This window comes from Rutidosis leptorrhynchoides, chromosome 3 (assembly GCF_046630445.1).
Source record: "Rutidosis leptorrhynchoides isolate AG116_Rl617_1_P2 chromosome 3, CSIRO_AGI_Rlap_v1, whole genome shotgun sequence".
NCBI classification, from domain to species: Eukaryota; Viridiplantae; Streptophyta; class Magnoliopsida; order Asterales; family Asteraceae; genus Rutidosis; species Rutidosis leptorrhynchoides.
In genome coordinates, this window is record NC_092335.1 from 553418492 (window position 1) to 553439629 (window position 21138).

At 33.0% G+C, this 21138-nt stretch overlaps 2 protein-coding genes across 2 annotated transcripts; both read right to left on the reverse strand.

Moving 5' to 3' along the window:
- Positions 1-761: 761 nt before the first annotated feature.
- Positions 762-5037, reverse strand: LOC139898546 (NADP-dependent glyceraldehyde-3-phosphate dehydrogenase-like). The gene is made up of 9 exons (XM_071881297.1): positions 4631-5037; positions 4199-4392; positions 3493-3621; positions 3237-3356; positions 2841-2977; positions 2599-2754; positions 1541-1919; positions 1167-1283; positions 762-1072 (listed from the first exon to the last, which is right to left on the reverse strand). The coding sequence occupies exons 1-9, from the start codon at positions 4773-4775 to the stop codon at positions 959-961; spliced, it is 1491 nt and encodes a 496-aa protein (XP_071737398.1). The 5' UTR covers positions 4776-5037; the 3' UTR covers positions 762-958.
- Positions 5038-7807: 2770 nt separating this feature from the next.
- Positions 7808-19746, reverse strand: LOC139902034 (uncharacterized). Its single transcript, XM_071884692.1, has 8 exons — positions 19611-19746; positions 18861-19453; positions 18437-18761; positions 18238-18320; positions 17987-18145; positions 17387-17857; positions 8093-8315; positions 7808-8037 (listed from the first exon to the last, which is right to left on the reverse strand). The coding sequence occupies exons 1-8, from the start codon at positions 19744-19746 to the stop codon at positions 7808-7810; spliced, it is 2220 nt and encodes a 739-aa protein (XP_071740793.1).
- Between the last annotated feature and the right edge of the window lie 1392 nt (positions 19747-21138).

Consider the following 21138-nt stretch of genomic DNA (forward strand, 5'->3'; position numbering starts at 1 on the left):
CATGGTTCATTATGAGGGTGGGATCTGTGAACCTTTATCACGTTCCATTAGAAACTCAGCATGACTTACTGTAATATAATCACGTTGATCAAGTGTCATTATATTATACTAACTCATGCTTCAGTTCCCAACACTACTTCAAAAACATCCATTTTTCAAAATTTTCAGAAATTAGAAACTAAAATAGTTTCTTTTATGATGTAACACAGATAGCGTGAAGAGATAAATAATTTCGGATGATAATAGTTATGAAGATATCTTCAGAAATATCGAAGATATTTATAATGAAAGATATGATAATATCTTAGAATTTCTAATATCGAAGGATGATGAAGAATATTGTCCGTAGGGGTTTAGTATCAGGAGCAAGGTATTCGTTAATGACTTCAGCAGATACTGAATCATTTGTATTCTTTGAAGGCAGGTTTAGTCTTTGTGATTTATCCACAACCCTCCTTCATACTTTGCTCAATCCGTTTTCCAGTTTCAAACCTTCTCTTTTTCTTAGCTTTACCACCATGAGATGGTCTAGTGCTTGAGGCTTAGATACCTCATAAGAGGTATGAGGTTCAAACCTCACTAATAGATATTAGCAAGGCGAGTTCATAAAACTAGATTAGTTTTGTCTAACCTACTGCAATTCACTATATGCATCCACACTAATCAAATATGTATGCTGAGGAGTCCCTGTGTAAATTGGTTTAGTCATTCTATACCGTACTATGCATTCTAAACGATCAATTAAGTATTAGAAAGTTCAATAATATTCCGATTTCATGTTACAATCTTTCTAATATGCAAAACGATATACCATTACCTACGTTATTCTTTTTACTTGCCCTTATATAAACACTAATATGACATCTTGTAATATTCAACCTCAACAAGCAAAAACACAAGAGACTATTACAGTAGCTATATATACACATGACGTTCTACAAAACACTAAGAAGTTTTACTAGCCCATAGCGTATGAAGGGGTAGGCAAGTTGATAACTGTGCTCTTGATCTTCGTCATCATGTTGATACTATTCGTCACCCCTTGTGAACCAATTCCGCTATCTTTCAAACCCTGTTGTAAAACAAGTTTCCTTCAATAGTTGTTATACATGGGACATAAAGGTTAAGATTTACAAGAATACAAGTTCACATGAAAGAAAATGAACCTGAAAAGGGAAATGGTCGGGTCCTCGAGCTGGTGCTGAGTTTATTTGTACCGTACCAGTCTCCATTGCATCACTTATCAACATCGCTTTGTTAATGTCTTTCGTAAAAATGCAACCCTGCGAATATCAACAATCAACATTATAACATATAATACAATTTAACCAACCCAAGAATAAGGGTGTTAACGAACTGCACTCAAGTCGAGCAGCAAGAAAATGGACCAAGAAGTTAGTAAAAGTCAACATTAATCGAAGCGTACTTAACAAACTCGAAATCAGACATAATCTCTTCTTGATATTGCAAACAACTCACATCACATTAAAGCAAAAATAGATACATTTTGTTTGACCCAAAAAGTCAACATTGATCATACCTGGAGCCCAAAATTGCTTGCGTTACAATGGGAAATGCCTTCTACAATGTTACGAATCCTTATGACAGGCAACACGGGTCCAAACGGTTCCTCCCATGCTATTCTCATGTCCTGTTTTACGTTATCAAGCAAAAGAGGCCATATGAGATTGTTTTCCCTTTTGTACTCTTGACAAAATGTTGCTCCTTTTTTCTTGGCATCCATAACCAAACCTTCTATGAAGTTAGCAGATGACTCTGTTACTACAGGAGTGATGTCACAATCGTTCTCGGGTGGACCCACACTCAACTTTCCAACCTTTTCGTTAACCCTTTTCACTAGAGTATCAGCTACAGATTCCATTACTAACACGACCTTCACTGCTGTGCAACGTTGACCACTGATAAAGATAACCCCAAAGGCCAAAGAGCATTATTAAATACTCCTCAGTAATTGATTTAATGTTAGCTGGATAATTTATGTGTACTACATAATTCAAGCTTTATTGTATTTTATAACACTGTAGGTGCATTAAGAATACACTTTGGGCAACTCTCAACCTTTTCAACCCATTTGACTCATTTCTTTTAGCTAACTTGTTTAATTTGACCTGTCTGAGTTGTAAGTTTACGGTTTACCCAAGTTGACACACTCAAACGTAACGGGTCCATGATGTCAGGATATCACCATATCTCAACAGTCAACACCCCATATAAATTGAGAGCCTAACAAAAATGATTCAAAGATGCAGAATACAGTATTTCTGTTTCTTTTTTAACAAGATCCAGTCTTTCCGAAAATTAAAGAAATAAATGAAATACAAAAAATATAGATACGCATAATAGAGAATAGCCCAACCTGTTCGACCCATTTTAAAGTCGACCCGTTTTGACCCATGACCTGTTTGATCTTTGACCCAACCCGACCGGTTGTCCAAGTATATGTCATAGGTCCATGATGTCAGAATATCACTATATCTTAACACCCCATGTACATTTAGAGCCGAACAATAAAAATATAAATGAAATAAAAACGTATAGATAAATGTATAGATGTATAGATGCAGAATATTATGTAACCTGTAAGAAAAGCCTCCTTTGACAATGTTAGATGCAGCCAATTCCAAATCTGCATCCTCGAGAATAATACAAGCGTCTTTTCCACCCAATTCCATTTGTAAAGGAATCATTCCCGCCTTTTTTGATATCGCAATACCAGTGTCTCCACCCGTGAAGCTGAGATAATAAAACAACTTATTTATTATATTAATGATTTTGTTCTTATAATTAAGACTTCATAAGAGATACTTCGTAATAATAACCTTATGCAATTAACTGCAGGATGCATTGTGAGGAAGTCACCAATTTCTGAACCTTTTCCCGTAACACAACTGATGACGCCTTTTGGAAAACCAGCCAGGTGAAAGCAATGTATCATATGGATTGCAGAAACGGCACCCTACGTTTAAAACGGGTTAGTTTAAAATCTATTTTTATTGACAGCAAGTTTAACGAGCAAGCTACACATGATGACTATGAACAAAACTGGTCAACTGTTTTTAAATTTGTATTAGAACATTCTAAGTTTTTATACTACATCTCAAATATGTGTTGGTGGGTCAACCTGGTCCAACCCGCTTTGATCAGCATTTAAAACATACCCGTTATGACATTTTATCCAGAACCTGCCCAATTTGCCACCTTTACAATTTCCATACCTGAGTAGGAGGCTTTAAGACAAGGGAGTTGCCTGCAATAAGGGCTGGAGCAATCTTCGAGACAGCCAAATTGACAGGATAATTGAACGGTGGAATTGCTAAAACAACACCTAATGGAATCTGCAATAATAAAACAAACAGTGTAATACAAGTATCTTCAAATTTGTCCATATTAAACAACATAGATATAGATATTTGCTCTACATTAAAATAAACATGATCACAAAATCGGAAACATAGTTTGTATCAAATTTACCTTTGATGTTAAACAATATTTGGTTCTTTCGTTTCCGGGAAAACTATCTGACACCAAAAACTTCCCTTCTCCAAGGATTCTAACCCCTTCCTCAGCACAATATGACACCAAATCCCCGGACCTCACTACCTTCAAAATTATATATTCATAAGTTGTACTTTACGCAAGAAAAGATGTACAAAAAATCAAATCTGCAGTTGAAATTTGATTAATTTTCCTTTCAATCCTTATTTGATTCTTTAGAAGATAACATAAGTGGAGTATAATTTTTGGGGTCCTTTAATAAAAGATAAGTCCTTTATGCTGCATTTTCCTTACTTCCTGCTTATAGCTAGAGCATATTGTATATCTTTTTTTCTAGAAAGAACAACTTGCCATAGTTTATGATTGGAATTATGACGCTAATCGATAACTCCACAAGATTTCTTCATTTTATTTCAACTTAAGGTTGTACTAATAGGACAGTTGATTAATCTGCTTCAATGCAAATAAAACTTGTCTACTTTCAGTACATAATATTCTGTTACTTGTCAATTACTATTAAGTTTACTTGAGACAATCTGATTAACCAAATATTATGGAATGAAGTACCAATATCACCCCCAAAATAATCAAATTCGATAAATTGATCGTAACACCATCCAAATTTAGCAAGAACTTACATAATAACATACAGAATAAAAACTATTAGTTGGATCAATCTTACTTCAGTAACAGCATCTTTGGCAGGTTTTGCAATCTCTTTAACAAGACAATCAGCAATAGGCTTCTTGTGATCCTTAAGAATAGCTGCAGCTTTGTGCATCAATTCAGCTCTCTTCCATAAAGGGGTTTTAGCCCATAATTTTTGTGCAATTGTTGCTGATTCCATCACCTTGTCCACTTCTTCTTGTGTACATGCTACAAGAAAAAATATAAAACTTCTGAAATTTAAAATCATTAATTTTTTTCTTGAATTTCCTTATTTCAATTAGTACCCAGATGATAAAACAAGAAACCCATTAACACCCATTTGAGAATTTAATTAAACATGAGTAAAGTTCACTTCTTGATTCTTTGAATACCATATATGAGAAAAGGATGAATTACATGAATAAATACATGGAAAAAAATTTAATAGCAAAATTTTAAAAAATACCTTGAACTTTATATTGAGTCTGTCTGGTGGTTGGGTTGATAATAGGCACAGATTTGCCAGAGGTAGATACTTTCCATTCACCATCTGCATAATATTTGTAAGTATCTCCTGCTATTATGCTTTCAAAAACTTTGTTTTCTCCCATTTTGTTATGTTTTTAAAGTTTATGTATAGTATGGTGTATATTTGTGTAATGTTTATGTGTTTTTGAAGTTTTTGTTGGTGGTAATACAGAAGAAGAATGTAAAAAAATGTGGAATTTAAAGTAGGAATCATGTAATATACTCGGTATTAAACTACTATGAAGAATTTTACGTAGTATTTAATTTGGAATAAAATATGGTAAAAGAAAAGGAATTTGGGCAAGGGTGTTTCTGAATTCTGTGGGTTGTGAAATCACAGGGGACGTCATTTTGAAGAGAGAGTAGCAAATCCCAACAAGTGTACGTATACATTTTCATAAGTTTAAATTATATGAATTCTGAAAGTCAACAGTTGTGTTTGATTTTTGACTTTATAATACGTCACAAAATTGAATATTCGGAGTATCATATCATATTAATTCATATTCATATTCATTCATTTCATATTATAAGTACTCCGTAATAAGTAAAGTAATAATGATATACTGATATGCATATGATGTTTGATTACATGAAAACAAATTGAAGTGTTAATTAACGTACAAGGCTACAACTGAATGTGGTTGTAGGTCTGATTATGTTAGGCACGTTTAAACAAAATTCGACATTAGTTAATAATCTCACGTGAACTGGTTTATATGTAAAAGTTACGTAAAACGAAAAAGTCTGAAGTAGGTGTATGCATCAAAAGTCAAGTTTTAAGTTGACGATACTTTCGGTACATTATGATGTTACAACTTTTTAGAATGTTAGGAGAGGTTCTAAAACCATCATTGGGTACTTGTAGTAGATCACATTAGACTATTATTAACCATGACTATCACATTAGAAGTAAATTTTATTACATTTTTTTGTTGAAAAAATGAATTTTTAATTGTGAATGTACTCAAGAAATCAAATTTTTGTATCAAATATATACATGGTGATGTGAAAATCTAATTAGAAATTGAGTGAAAAAAATAAATTAATACTCCGTAATAATAATAATAAATTCTGAAAGTCAACAGTTGTGTTTGATTTTTGACTATATAATACGTCACAAAAATGAATATTCGGAGTATCATATCATCATACTTTCATAATAATTCATATTTCATATAATAAGTACTCCGTACTTCATATATGTTTTGATGTGGTCTAGCGGTTGATGGACTTCTTTAGGGTAGGTCAGGAGTTCGACCCGCGTTCACCTTTCCCGCATCGCATTTTGGGGTAAAAGGAGAAGGGTTTTGCCGTCCATGCCTCGTATGGGATTACGCAGTTGGGAGGCGGGTATAACAATTTTGGGAAATGATCGTGTGAGTGGTTAAGTCCCCTGAGTGATCTCAACTAACTGCTGCTGTCGGAAAAAAAAAAGTACTCTGTAATATGTAAAATAATAATGATATGCATATGATGTTTGATTACATGAAAACAAATTGAACTGTTAAACCTACAATTGAACGTGATTGTAAGTCTGATTATGTTAGGCACGTTTACACAAAATTCGACATTAGTTAATAATCTCACGTGAACTGGTTTATATGTAAAAGGTACGTAAAACAAAAAAGTCTAAAATACGTGTATGCATCATAAGTCATCAAGTTTTAAAATGAAGATACTTCCGGTACATTCTGATGTTACAACCTTTTAGAGTATTAAGGAGAGGGTCTAAAACCATCGGGTACTTGTATCTTCACAGTAGATCACGTTAGCAGCACATTGATGATTAAGGGAAAAAGTTAAAAATGATCACGACAAAAGCCAGCTAAACCGCGTACACCGTACTCAAAATAGTTATCGTATAATAATTATATATACACAAGGGCGACTCCACATTGAAGCTTATGGGGTCCATTGACCCCACTAAATTTTAATTTCTTTTTATAAATAAAAATTTATAGGACACCGCTAAATTTACAGGTGATACTCCATATATTTTTATTTTTTTGGCAAAAGAAAAGATTATATTAATCATAAACATTCAATACAGAACAAGGCACAGGAAAAAACCTGCTCACAAATACAAATCACACAAATACAACAAAGAGAAGAAATCAACTCCAAACACAAAAATAAACATACAAAGCACCTAACTTGAGCCGTCCCATCTTTCATGACGCGCTACCATTAGGCAAAATCAATCATCATTCAACTTAAACCTCTGATCTACCTCCCATTTCAGACCCCATATAGCAGCTGCTCTAATCACAGCATTACTCTTTTTGACCCTCAAAGTCAACAGCTTGTACCTGATATTCATAATCACCTCATCTTTTAATTCAATCACAGATCTCTTCTTATTTTTAAAAATCCTCCAATTCCTCTCTTGCCATATATAATACACCATGGCAGCAATAACAATCCTGTTAATAACACTCAATATATTTTTGGTGAATGGATACCTAGCCAAGCAGTTCACAATTCCCTGCACATCATCAGGAAGACCTTTGAACAGCATCATATTCTTTAACAGATGTCACACCTCCTTAGCATATTCACATTTAAAAAACAAATGTTCATGGGAATCCAAACATATATCACAAAGTGAACATTTAAGCTGCATATTATTATACCATTTCAACAGCCTATCCTGGGTTGCTAACCTTTCATGGATAGTTATCCAAAGCATGAATGCATGCTTAGGTGTAGCTTGAGGGAACCACACTACATGACTCCAGCTCACATCATGCCCAAGATCTTTTAAATCTTGCTAAACCTGCCATGTTCTAAATTCATGTTTCTTTCCATCATTAGCAATCCAGACAACTTTATCATCTTGATCATTTAACTCAGGAACTTCAATGCTAAACAAAACAGGAAATTTTTGCCTTCATTCATCAGGCCATAACAATTGATTATCTTGAATTATCTGATTAACCTTCAAAGAGTCACACAATCTGGCTTGATACCTATCTCTTCTACTAACAATCTGGTCCAACACCCCTGCACTGCACCATTTATCAAACCAGACATTAGTCATCTTGCCATTACCAATCTCATTATACACATGTGGCTTCATTCTATCTCTTAAAAGCAGCATTTGTCTCCACCCCTAACTATCAGAACTTTCTTCACCCACATCCCATATACTCTTACCTTTTAACTTCACCACATTAACCCACTTTGCCCATAAAGATTCTTGTTGAGCAATAATTTTCCATAACTGTTTAAACAACAATACTTCATTCCACCTCTTCAAAGGCTTAATTCCCAACCCTCCTTGATTTTTGGGCAGACATATAGTCTTCCAGGCCACTTTAACCTTCCCTTTTGAGCTATCACCTTGACTCCACAAAATTTTTTTTCAATATTTTTTCAATTTCAGAAATGACAGTACTAGGAGTAAGATAAACAGATGCCCAATAAACTTGCATAGAGGCTAACACTGAAGCTATAAGTTGCAACCTGCTAGCATAGGATAGTTTCCTATTTCTCCAGCATAAAACTTTTGCTTTTACTTTATCAATCAAACATTTACAGTCAGAACAGCCTAATCTTTTAACAAGTAATGGCACACCTAAATACCTCACAGTCAATTTACCCACATTAAAAGGTAATATCTGCAACATATTCTTATGTACCTCATCCTCAACATTCCCAAAATAAACAGTGCTCTTGCTCAGATTAGGAGATGTGACGATCCGTCCAAATCCATTTGAACGAATACATCATTCATCGATTTTACAGTGAGGTACTGACCTCTACATGATACGTTTTGTAAACATTGCATTCTTTTGAAAAGGTACAGCATAATTGAATATCAAATTCCAAGGTTTTTGACGTTTGATGATTTCTACATATAGACAATCACCGTAAATAATAGTTTATAATACTACATCCGTTGATAATGCAGTCAAAATAAGATACATGGTGATGATTTTGTGAATGCAACGTTTTCTTGAATAAAGCATGTATGACTCCATGCACATAGCTTGTATAACAGATAAGCAAACAGCGGAAGACTTCTAGGAACCTAAGAATAAACATGCTTAAAAGTGTCAACACAAAGGTTGGTGAGTTCATAGTTTTAATCTTGCGTATAATCTGTATATAAAGGTGGATCACAAGATTTCAGTTGTTTCATCCAGAAACGTTTATCAAAATATTCTACAAGATTAAGCACCCTGGTAACTAAACTTTAACGTTAAAATAAGTACCATGTTTTAACATACATGCAACCAACATGTACAATACACGCAAACCAACGTGTACTAACCTCAAATAGCATACGTCTATTTTATAGTTCAGGCTAGGGTTTCTATACATGGAACAGACGGGGATGTCAAGCCCTATGGATCCATATACAACTACTCGCGCCCACCAGTTCTTATAACTGGCAGTGTAGAATTTAGTATGTACTTGTATCCATTGCGTTTAAAATAAAGTGCATGTATTCTCAGCCCAAAAATATAGATTGCAAAAGCAATTAAAAAGGGAGCAAATGAAACTCACCTTAGCAGCACATAAAGTCGTTCACCGAAATGTGACCGAAACTCGGAATACCTAATAACCGTAGATCTCAACCTAGAGAACATATGTTGATTAATAAATGCCTATCAAACTAGGTCAGGTCATAGTGTATCACAATCATAATGTTCGAGATCGACAAACAAAAGTTAACAAAAGTCATCTCAACAGTCAACCTGACCCAATATGATCTTTAAGTCTATACATGTTTATTATCATAGTATAAGTCTTGATAATTGAACGAATTTATAGTTTATCAAACTCAAAATATTATATATTTCAGGAGCTATATTATATTTGAATTATCATGGCAATCGAAAATATTTTATTATTTCACATAGCTTTCCAATACTTGTAAAATCAGATTATAGTGTTTATAAAGCTTTAAAACATGATAAGACAGTCAACTTTGACAATTGTTCAACAAAACTAGACGTGCTTTATATAGAAATTCATTTACTCGATTAGTAATATTTGAAAATCCAATTTATCAATCTCATAGACAAGTTATTTAACTATTAATTTACAGTTTCAAACACAATTTCAATTAACATCAACCATAATTCAGTTGACCATATCTTTTAATCCGTTCATCGAAACTATTCGATATCTAAATGAAAAGTTATTGATTTTTCGCCAGCATTCCAACGACATGCATATCATATACCTTATCTCAGTAGCATGTGTATTAAACTCATGATCTATCATAAATTATTTAACGAAGAAAGTAAGCATACAAGCATGCATAATTCTATACACTCGAGCACTAGTCAGGAATACACTATTAATATATAAAAAAAATAAGATATGAGTGCTCACGTATCAATATTGAGATTCAATATTGCAGGAAAATACTTAGACGCAACGGAGATGATAAACACTAGGTTTGACTTGCGAACAATACCCACGAACATTACCCGTAACCTCCATAGCTATAACCCATAATTTCCCTAGCTCTATCCCACTCAAAAACTCGTTTTGTAACCATTTGGGCATTAACCTCGTCGTAATATTTTATGTATAATACTACTAATAACACACTTACTCATAAGATTAATAATAATAATAATAATAATAATAATAATAATAATAATAATAATAATAATAATAATAATAATAATAATAATAATAATAATAATAATAATATTATTATTATTATTATTATTAAAAATATATATATGGAGAGCAGAGAGATAGATTGAAGAAATATGAAATGAATTCGGTCACCAGGCTTCGCGTTTTATAGTACTTGAATTGTCCAGCCATCCCATGCGATCGTATGGGACTCATGGCACATAGCCATGCGATCGCATGGCTCTTGTTGCCAGCCCACATTCGTTTGTTTGCTAGGTTGTCGACATATTATTTAATTATATATAATATATTTAATTTATATAATTAATTATATATTATATTAAATTCACGTGCATAGTTAACTAGAAGTTTTCATTCCGATGACTCGTATGTTGTCACTCGACTTATGACCCAGTTCCGGTTTCTCGAACGCATTTTTGTACGCTTAGAAAATTAACACATTACGTTATACTCTTTGCTTTATAGTGTTTTTAGTTCTCCCGTGTCTTTACGTTGCAATACTTATTGATATACACGGTTTGTAATTTATGTGTTGTCGTCGGGCTTTATATTTTTCCTTATTTTTCAGAGTCCCTTCTTCTATCTTTCTATCATCATCGACATCCACAGATAATGCTCTCTTCTTTTTGCTGCGATTTATACCCCCATTTCTATTTCAGAGCTTCATGCTCTGTCTTCTCTTCTATCCATTAAGCACCGTATGTAATGGTCCAGAATTCGCAGATATGAATTTCGGAATGAACATAGCTAATGTTCTAAGAAGGAAATTGTAATAGCACGATCTTGGTTTGTCAAATTACCAGAATATCCGAAAAAGACCGAATCATCAAGAAAATATTTTCTTGATATTTTGAGGTTAAATAGAATACAAGAGTCATGTAACATGGCACATGATGACGTTATGATCTGTGAATCATCACGTTCCATTTAGAAACTCAGCATGACTTACTGTAATATAATCACGTTGATCAAGTGTCATTATATTATACTAACTCATGCTTCAGTTACCAACACTACTTCAAAAACATTCATATTTTAAATTCAAATTTTCAGAATTTAGAAACTAAAACGGTTTTTTTTATGATGTAATGCAGATAGCGCACTGAGATAAACTATTTTAGATAAGAATAGTTATGAAAATATTTTCAGAAATATCGAGGATATTTATAATGAAAGATACGATGATATATTAGAATTTCTAATATCTAAAGATGATAGAGAAGATTTGTCCGTAAAGGTTTAGAGTTAGGAGCAAGATATTAGTTAATGACTTCAGCAGATACTGAATTATTTGGATTCTTTAAAAGCAGGTTTAGTCTTAGTGATTTGTTCACAGCCTCCTTCATGGTTTGCTCAATCCGTTTTTCAGTTCCAAACCTTCTCTTTTTCTGAGCTTTGCCAACACACTATTCTTTATCATCAAACTTTTTGGCTGTTAAAGTCATTTACAGTTTTTTCTGTTTCATCAGCATTTTTAAAACTTCGAGAACTAATCCGCGGTTTAGGGTATTTTTCAGAAACTTCACATTCGAAGTATGTAAGTCGTAGAGATAGACGTTATATGTACATATATAATTGTTGGCGTAGAATTGCTGGGAAATTCGAGAATAATGATTGAAGCTTTTTGGTATGACAATTACTGTTACAAGATGCAGATGAGTACATGATAGAGTTTCAATGAATATAATGATTTTTCAGAAAGTTAAAGATCAATGATGTTGCTAGTAAATTTGCTGCTAATATGGCGAAATATAAACGGTTCCCTGGTAACTATGAAGAAGGGCAAACTTATATATCAAGGTTATAATGAGGCTTATTCGAATGAAAAAAATCGAAGTTGATTTGCTGGAGGTGTGACAAAACTGGCTACTTTGAAAAGGAATTGTAAAGTTATTTTCGGTAATAATAATGTCAAAGGATCTAGCACAATTTTGAATTCAAAGTATGGTTTTGTAAGATGTGAAACTTTAATAGTGATATCTTCTTTTAAATCTTGACTCGGATTCTGATCTGTCAAAAATCAGAATGTATAATCGAATTTGTATGAAAATGGTTTTTATGATTCTTATGGAAGAATGTATATCGCTGTGAATGTAGTGAGTATAGTTAATGATTCTTAAATCAAAATTGAAGAATGTACAGTGTAATATATTAATTGTGAACTTATATATTTCCCGGGTATTACCTACCCGTTAAAAATTTCACAAGTAATATTTTGTACAGAAGAATTTTACTACAGTCTTTATGAAAATGTATATTTTCTTCTGATGTAATACGGATTTAATGAGTTAATATCATATTAAGCTCATTTGTTTTTCGGCTGGATTAGAAATGAATAATCTTTAAAACATTAAAGATTTCATAATCTTCGTGGAGTATTTCACTAATGTAATCAATACTTCATTATTCAGTTTTATTGATATTTCCTCAGTAAATCATGTTGGTGTTCATGGAACTCTTGCTAACTTCGCAAGGTACGAATGATGTTTTCTAGAAAGTTTCGAGTACATCGAAAATGAAAGTGTAAAATCAAACGTGTAATTGAATAATACACTTAGTTTATTATGAAAATGAATTCATTGAATTTGAAACAGAGACTGTAGTTAACGATGGTTATGTTGTTAATGAAGGATGTACATCATTGCATATTAGTAATATGAACTAACCGAGTAGTACCTACCAGTTAAGATTCACACGTAATAGCTTAGTACGAAAAGATTTATTTTGATTTCAAAATTCACATATATTAAATATACATATAATTTCTTCAGGAGAAATGAGTTAATACTTCATCGGTTATTGTTGCTGTTATTTCTTGGTAACTACGGTGCGTATGACGTTGATGCTCGTGGAACAGATTATGAAGTTGAGGTTTGCGATGCGGTGGTTGTTGGTGGTGGTAATGGTACCATTGGTGTTGTTTTCGGTGGTACTGTTGATGCCGGTGATGCTGCTGGTGCTTGTAACCTTTGCACCATATACTCCAAAGCCACTACCCAAGCGCGAAGCTCGTTGACTTCTTCTATTACACCAGGATGATTGTTGGTTCGGACGAGCGGATGAATAGGATTCAAAATTTGAGATAGTATATTATCGTGACGAGATACTCTGGAAATGAGAGAGAAAATGGTGTCTCGAACAGGTTCGCCGGTAAGTGCTTCAGGTTCTTCGCCAAGAGGGAAATGTGGTGGATGGAAGGGATCACCTTCTTCTTGTCTCCAATGACTAAGTAGGCTATGAACCCATCCCCAATTCATCCAAAATAGGTGATGGCTAATTGGTTGATCCATTCCGGTTACACTGTCTTCGGAGTTCAGGTGAATATCCATATCGGAATAGCTGTCGGAGTTTAAGGAATTTGAACTAGATACGGGATCCATCTTGTATAATTAGGGAGATGATTTTTGATATGAAATTGATTATAGAATTTAGATTGGTACTCTTCAATACATAATTTACATATGTATATATAATACCAAAATTCCATAAATCACGGAGGAATTTTCGGAAGATGTCAGGAAAAGTTTACAGTAACAGATACGCTAAGATATGAATTAGCAGTTACGCTAAGATATGAATTTTGTCTATACACTATTCATGCAATAACTGCAGGCTAACGTGTCTAGACTTAAGAATGATAAGCATGTAATTTCTGATAAAAAAAATAAGCAAAACTCGGTAAAAACAGATACGGTCATAGTCCAGACTCACTAATGCATCCTAACAATTACCAGTTAAACACACTAATGCAAATTCTGGTTCCCTATGACCTCAAACTGTGATACCAACTGTGACGATCCGTCCAAATCCATTTGAATGAATACATCATTCATCGATTTCACAGTGAGGTACTGACCTCTACATGATATATTTTGTAAACATTGCATTCTTTTGAAAAAGTACACCATAATTGAATATCAAATTCCAAGGTTTTTGACGTTTGATGATTTCTACATATAGACAATCACCGTAAATAATAGTTTACAATACTACATCCGTTGATAATGCAGTCAAAATAAGATACATGGTGATGATTTTGTGAATGCAACGTTTTCTTGAATAAAGCATGTATGACTCCATGCACATACCTTGTATAACAGATAAGCAAACAGCGGAAGACTTCTAGGAACCTGAGAATAAACATGCTTAAAAGTGTCAACACAAAGGTTGGTGAGTTCATAGTTTTAATCTTGCGTATAATCTGTATATAAAGGTGGATCACAAGATTTCAGTTGTTTCATCCAGAAACGTTTATCAAAATATTCTACAAGATTGAGCACCCTGGTAACTAAATTTTAACGTTATAATACGTACCCCTATTTTTAACATATTTGCAACCAACATGTACAATACACACAAACCAACGTGTACTAACCTCAAATAGCAAACGTCTGTTTTATAGTTCAGGCTAGGGTTTCTATACCTGGAACAGATGGGGATATCAAGCCCTATAGATCCATATACAACTACTCGCGCCCACCAGTTCTTATAACTGGCAGTTACTAGTTACCAAAGCTAAGGGATTTTCAGTTCAAACTCAGTGTAGAATTTAGTAAGTACTTGTATCCATTGCGTTTAAAATAAAGTGCATGTATTCTCAGCTCAAAAATATAGATTGCAAAAGCAATTAAAAAGGGAGCAAATGAAACTCACCTTAGCAGCACATAAAGTCGTTCACTGAAATGTGACCGAAACTCGGAATACCAAATAACCGTAGATCTCAACCTAGAGAACATATGTTGATCAATAAATGTCTATCAAACTAGGTCAGGTCATAGTGTATCACAATCCTAATGCTAGAGATCGACAAACAAAAGTTAACAAAAGTCATCTCAACAGTCAACGTGACCCAATATGATCTTTAAGTCTATACATGTTTATTATCATAGTATAAGTCTTGATAATTGAACGAATTTATAGTTTATCAAACACAAAATATTATTTATTTCAGGAGCTATATTATATTTGAATTATGATGGCAATCGAAAATATTTTATTATTTCACATAGCTTTCCAATACTTGTAAAATCAGATTATAGTGTTTATAAAGCTTTAAAACATGATAAGATAGTCAACTTTGACAATTGTTCAACAAAACGAGACGTGCTTTATATAGAAATTCATTTACTCAATTAGTAATATTTATTTATCAATCTCATAGACAAGTTGTTTAACTATTAATTTACAGTTTCAAACACAATTTCAATTAACGTCAACCAAAATTCAGTTGAACATATATTTTAATCCGTTCATCGAAACTATTCGATATCTAAATGAAAAGTTATTGATTTTTCGCCAGCTTTCCAATGACATGCATATCATATACCTTATCTCAGTAGCATGTGTAATAAACTCATGATCTATCATAAATTATTTAACGACGAAAGTAAGCATACAAGCATGAATAATTCTATACACTCGAGCACTAGTCAGGAATACACTATTAATATATAAAAAAATAAGATATGAGTGCTCACGTATCAATATTGAGATTCAATATTGCAAAAAAGTACGTAGGCACAACGGAGATGATAAACACTAGGTTTGACTTGCGAACAATACCCACGAACATTACCCGTAACCTCCATAGCTATAACTCATAATTTCCCTAGCTCTATCCCACTCAAAAACTCGTTTTGTAACCATTTGGGCATTAACCTCGTCGTAATATTTTATGTATAATACTACTAATAACACACTTACTCATAAGATTAATAATAATATTAATCTTAATAATAATAATAATAATAATAATAATAATAATAATAATAATAATAATATTATTATTATTATTATTATTAATAAAAATATATATATGGAGAGCAGAGAGATAGATTGAAGAAATATGAAATGAATTCGGTCACCAGGCTTCGCGTTTTATAGTACTTGAATTGTCCAGCCATCCCATGCGATCGCATGGGACTCATGGCACATAGCCATACGATCGCATGGCTCTTGTTGCCAGCCCACATTCGTTTGTTTGCTAGTTTGTCGACAAATTATTTAATTATATATAATATATTTAATTTATATAATTAATTATATATTATATTAAATTCACGTGCATAGTTGACTAGAAGTTTTCGTTTCGATGACTCGTATGTTGTCACTCGACTTATGACCCAGTTCCGGTTTCTCGAACGCATTTTCGTACGCTTAGAAAATTAACACATTACGTTATGCGACGTGTACCTTATTAATAATTCGACCCAATCATTGATAGACTATATTACTCAGAGTATAATCTTTACATATGAGTGTTGTGGTCATTTGCTTCTATAAATCAAGATCTCGTTATCAATTAAAATATAAATAATAATATCAAAACATTTTATATCTAAATTACTATTATATATTATTACATCGTAAAATATATATTATTTTGAAATATTTATTTAATTATGAAACAATAAACGAGTGCTATAAACCTTTAATATATATATATATATATATATATATATATATATATATATATATATATATATATATATATATATATATATATATATATATATATATTTTGAACCCATATATATATATATATATACAATATAAACACGTTGCAAGTTATTTTATATATCTAATTCCAAATATAAAAACAAGGAAAAGATTTTCTAAATCGAAGTGGACCTCACAACAGAGATTCGTCACAATGTAATAGCTATGTGATTGTTAGATGCTATCAAAATATCTTCTATTTCGATCGTTTGATATTATCCTTTAATTCCGTCGATAAACATATAAAACATATATTGAGACAAATACGTTTAATGTAAAGTATTATACACTTAATACTTTGTTAACGTTTTCAAGTTATAATATATACATATATATATATATATATATATATATATATATATATATATATATATATATATATATATATATATACATATCTTATGTTTACAATCTTTCGTGACTCGTCGAAATTTGGTCGAGGTTAAATGAATACATGAACACAGTTCCAAATGTTTGAGATTTAACTTATCAAACTTTGCTTGTCGTGTCGGAAACATTAAATCATTTAAGAATTAAGTTTAAATTTGGTCGAAAATTTCCGGGTCATCACAGGAGATAACCCAGACACACTACTAAAATCACCCAAGGCTTTCTTAATCACTTTTACATAATTCAAGTCCCCATAACAAATGACCATAAGATCATCTGCAAAACACATGTGTGAGAGTTTAAGCTTTTTACACCCAAAATGAAATTTAAACATATCTTCTTTAGTCGTCTGAGCCAAAATCAATGTTAAAACTTCCATAACCAGTGTAAATAGATAAAGTGACATAGGGTCACCCTGCCTAAGCCCTCTCCCACTTTTAAAATACCCATGTGCCTCACCATTGAGACAAATAGAAAAGCTTGCGGTGGTTACACAATTCATAATCCACTCAATCACCTTGGCATGAAATCCAAACCTATATAACACCTTTTCCGGGAAACTCCAACTCACTGTATCATATGCCTTTTGGATGTCAATTTTTAATGCACATCTCCTAGGCCCACTAGCTCTATTATAACCTTTCAAAACTTCCTGAAGCACCAAAATGTTATCTTAAATATGTCTTCCAGGGATAAATGCACTCTGGTTGATGCTAACAATCTTACATAAGCCATTTTTAATTCTGTTAGTAATTATCTTGCTAATGCACTTGTAAAGAACATTACAACAAGCTATAGGCCTAAAATCTGAAAACTTATTGGGAGTATCAATCTTTGGCACAAGAGCTATCAATGTGGCATTAACTTCCCCAAGTAATTTCCCATTTCTGAAAAAATCTTTAACAGCTAAGAAAATATCTTCCCCTATAACACCCCATGCCTTCTTAAAAAAGTGTGCAGAATACCCATCAGGGCCTGCAGCTTTATTGCTGTCTATTTCAAAATTGCATCTTTAATTTCTTGAGCAGTCACATCAGCCACCATTATATTTGCATCCTCATCAGATAACTTTGTAGAAAGGATATCACCCAACTCCTCAAGTGGAGTAACATTATCTGCCACTCCCAAAAATTGTTGAAAATGATTTACAAACTGCACAGGATCTTGGTCACCAAAGTGTCTAACCCCATTTTCATCACAATATTATCAACTCTGCTCTTCTTTCTTCTACTTCTCAAAATGCCATGAAAATAACTTGAATTCTTATCACCCTCAGTTAACCATTTTATCCTTGCAAGTTGTCTAAGCATGCACAACTCATCCTTTTTAGCACTATCATATTCTTGCAACAATTGAGTTGCCTTAATTCTTAACTGTTTATTACAAGGATCATTATCAAGCTCCTTTTGAGCCTTTTGAAGTTCCCCTCTTATATCTTTAACTTTTGAGGTAAGGTTACCATGGCTCCAATTCAGCTTATTCAAATCTCTCTTAAGATATTTAAGCTTTTTAACCACCTTATACATATTAAACCCTTCCACATTAGCAGCCCAACCCTTCTCAACAATAGGCAAGAAACCTTATTTATCTGATATATAATTCATGAACCTAAAGGCTCCTTTTTTACATTTCAATCCATTAGGGAACCCCAGAACAGCAGGACTATGATCTGAAACCAAATAGGGAAGGAACAGCCCATATGCATCAGGATATTTAGCTATAAAATCATCATTAATCATAATTCTATCCAGCTTTTTAAGCACTCCACAATTAGGGTTCTTAAGAGATTTAGTCCAAGTAAAATTAAAACATGAGCTACCAATATCATCAACCTCTATCATATTGATACAATCAATAAATTCCTGCATCTCCTCAGTAATGAATGCCCCACCAGCTGAGTGTTCTTCTACTTTTCTAGTAACATTAAAATCACCTAGTAAAACCCAAGGATGCTGGCCAATGCTAGCTTTTTGAACCTCTAAACCTTTCCATGCTAACCTTCTTTCCTTACCAGAATTGCAAGCATACACAATGCTACAGAAGAAACTAGTAGAGTGGTCCCAAGTCTCCACCTGACATAGCATAACTTGCCTATGTACATATAATAGCATAACATTGATCCTTTCATGATTCCACCCAAGCACAATCCTACAACTATTAGGACTATACTCAACATTTGAAATCCATTCCCAATTCTCAAACACATTATTACATACCTCAGCAATTTTACTCTTCTTGAGATGTGTTTCTAGAACAGCACATATATTTAAGTTTTCATTCTTAATAAAACATCTTCAATTCCTTATGTTTATCCTCAGTATTCATTCCTCTAATGTTCCAACTAGCTACTTTTAATTCCATTAAAACATTGAAAAGAACAGCCCAGCACTACTGCATTAAAATGCCAGGATCAAGTCCCTCCATCACATTCTTACCAACATTCCCACAATTCATACTACTATCTTTTTCAACATCTTCTTCTAATCTGACCTTTTGATGTCTTTTGCTAGCCTCCCACTGTATTTTAAAATACTGCACCATATCATAGGTCTATTTACTAGTCACATCAGCTGAAGGCTGCACTCTCTTCTTGACATATCTGTCCACTATCAATCTGTTATCAATCAAAGGATTAGCTATCTCATCTTCTTCATCATTCTCAGATAGCACAGCATATTTGTTAGCAGATTGTTTGAAGGCTGCTGATGTTTCCTCATTTAGGTTCCATGTCTTTTTTGGAACCACCTTATCCCCACTACTATCTTTCTTCCTATACTCAGTTCTGATATTCTTCTTCTGCATCACTTTATTTTGATTCATCTTTCTAAACTGAACTTGCTCATACCCTTCCCCATCCTTGTTGCCATTCTGCTCTTCCTTATTTTGTTCCAATTCATCCTTAGTCCTTGGTCTTGCCTTGCATTCTCCATGATCATGACCGAAAACCTGGCAATGGCTACACATCTTAGGTTTCCAAGGGTATTCCACATTCACTATTTTACTACCTTTAATGTTCTTCAATTTATCATGATATTGAATTTCAACATTATCAACAAAGCCTTTAGCTGCTTCCATTTCCACCATTACTCTTGCATACCCCGCCCTGCCAACACCTCTATGACACATAGTAGCAGTCATAGCATCCATAACAATAGGCCTACCTAGTCTGATAGCAATAGAGCTAATGAAATGTCCCGTTCATATTGATTATAAACGTTCCATATTAATTGATTTCGTTGCTAGGTTTTGACCTCTATATGAGACGTTTTTCAAAGACTGCATTCATTTTTAAAACAACCATAACCTTTATTTTATCAATAAAGGTTTTAAAAACATTACGTAGATTATCAAATAATGATAATCTAAAATATACTGTTTACACACGACCATTACATAATGGTTTACAATAGAAATATATTACATCGACATATGTTTCTTGAATGCAGTTTTTACACAATATCATACAAACATGGACTCCAAATCTTGTCCTTATTTTAGTATGCAACAACAGAAGCTCTTAATATTCACCTGAGAATAAACATGCTTTAAACATCAACAAAAATGTTGGTGAGTTATAGGTTTAACCTAAATATATCAAATCGTAACAATAGACCACAAGATTTCATATTTCAATACACATCCCATACAAAGAGATAAAAATCATTCATATGGTGAACACCTGGTAACCGACATTAACAAGATGCATATATAAGAATATCCCCATCATTCCGGGACACCCTTCGGATATGATATAAATTTCGAAGTACTAAAGCATCCGGTACTTTGGATGAGGTTTGTTAGGCCCAATAGATCTATCTTTAGGATTCGCGCCAATTAGGGTGTCTGTTCCCTAATTCTTAGATTACCAGACTTAATAAAAAGGGGCATATTCGATTTCGATATTTCAACCATAGAATGTAGTTTCACGTACTT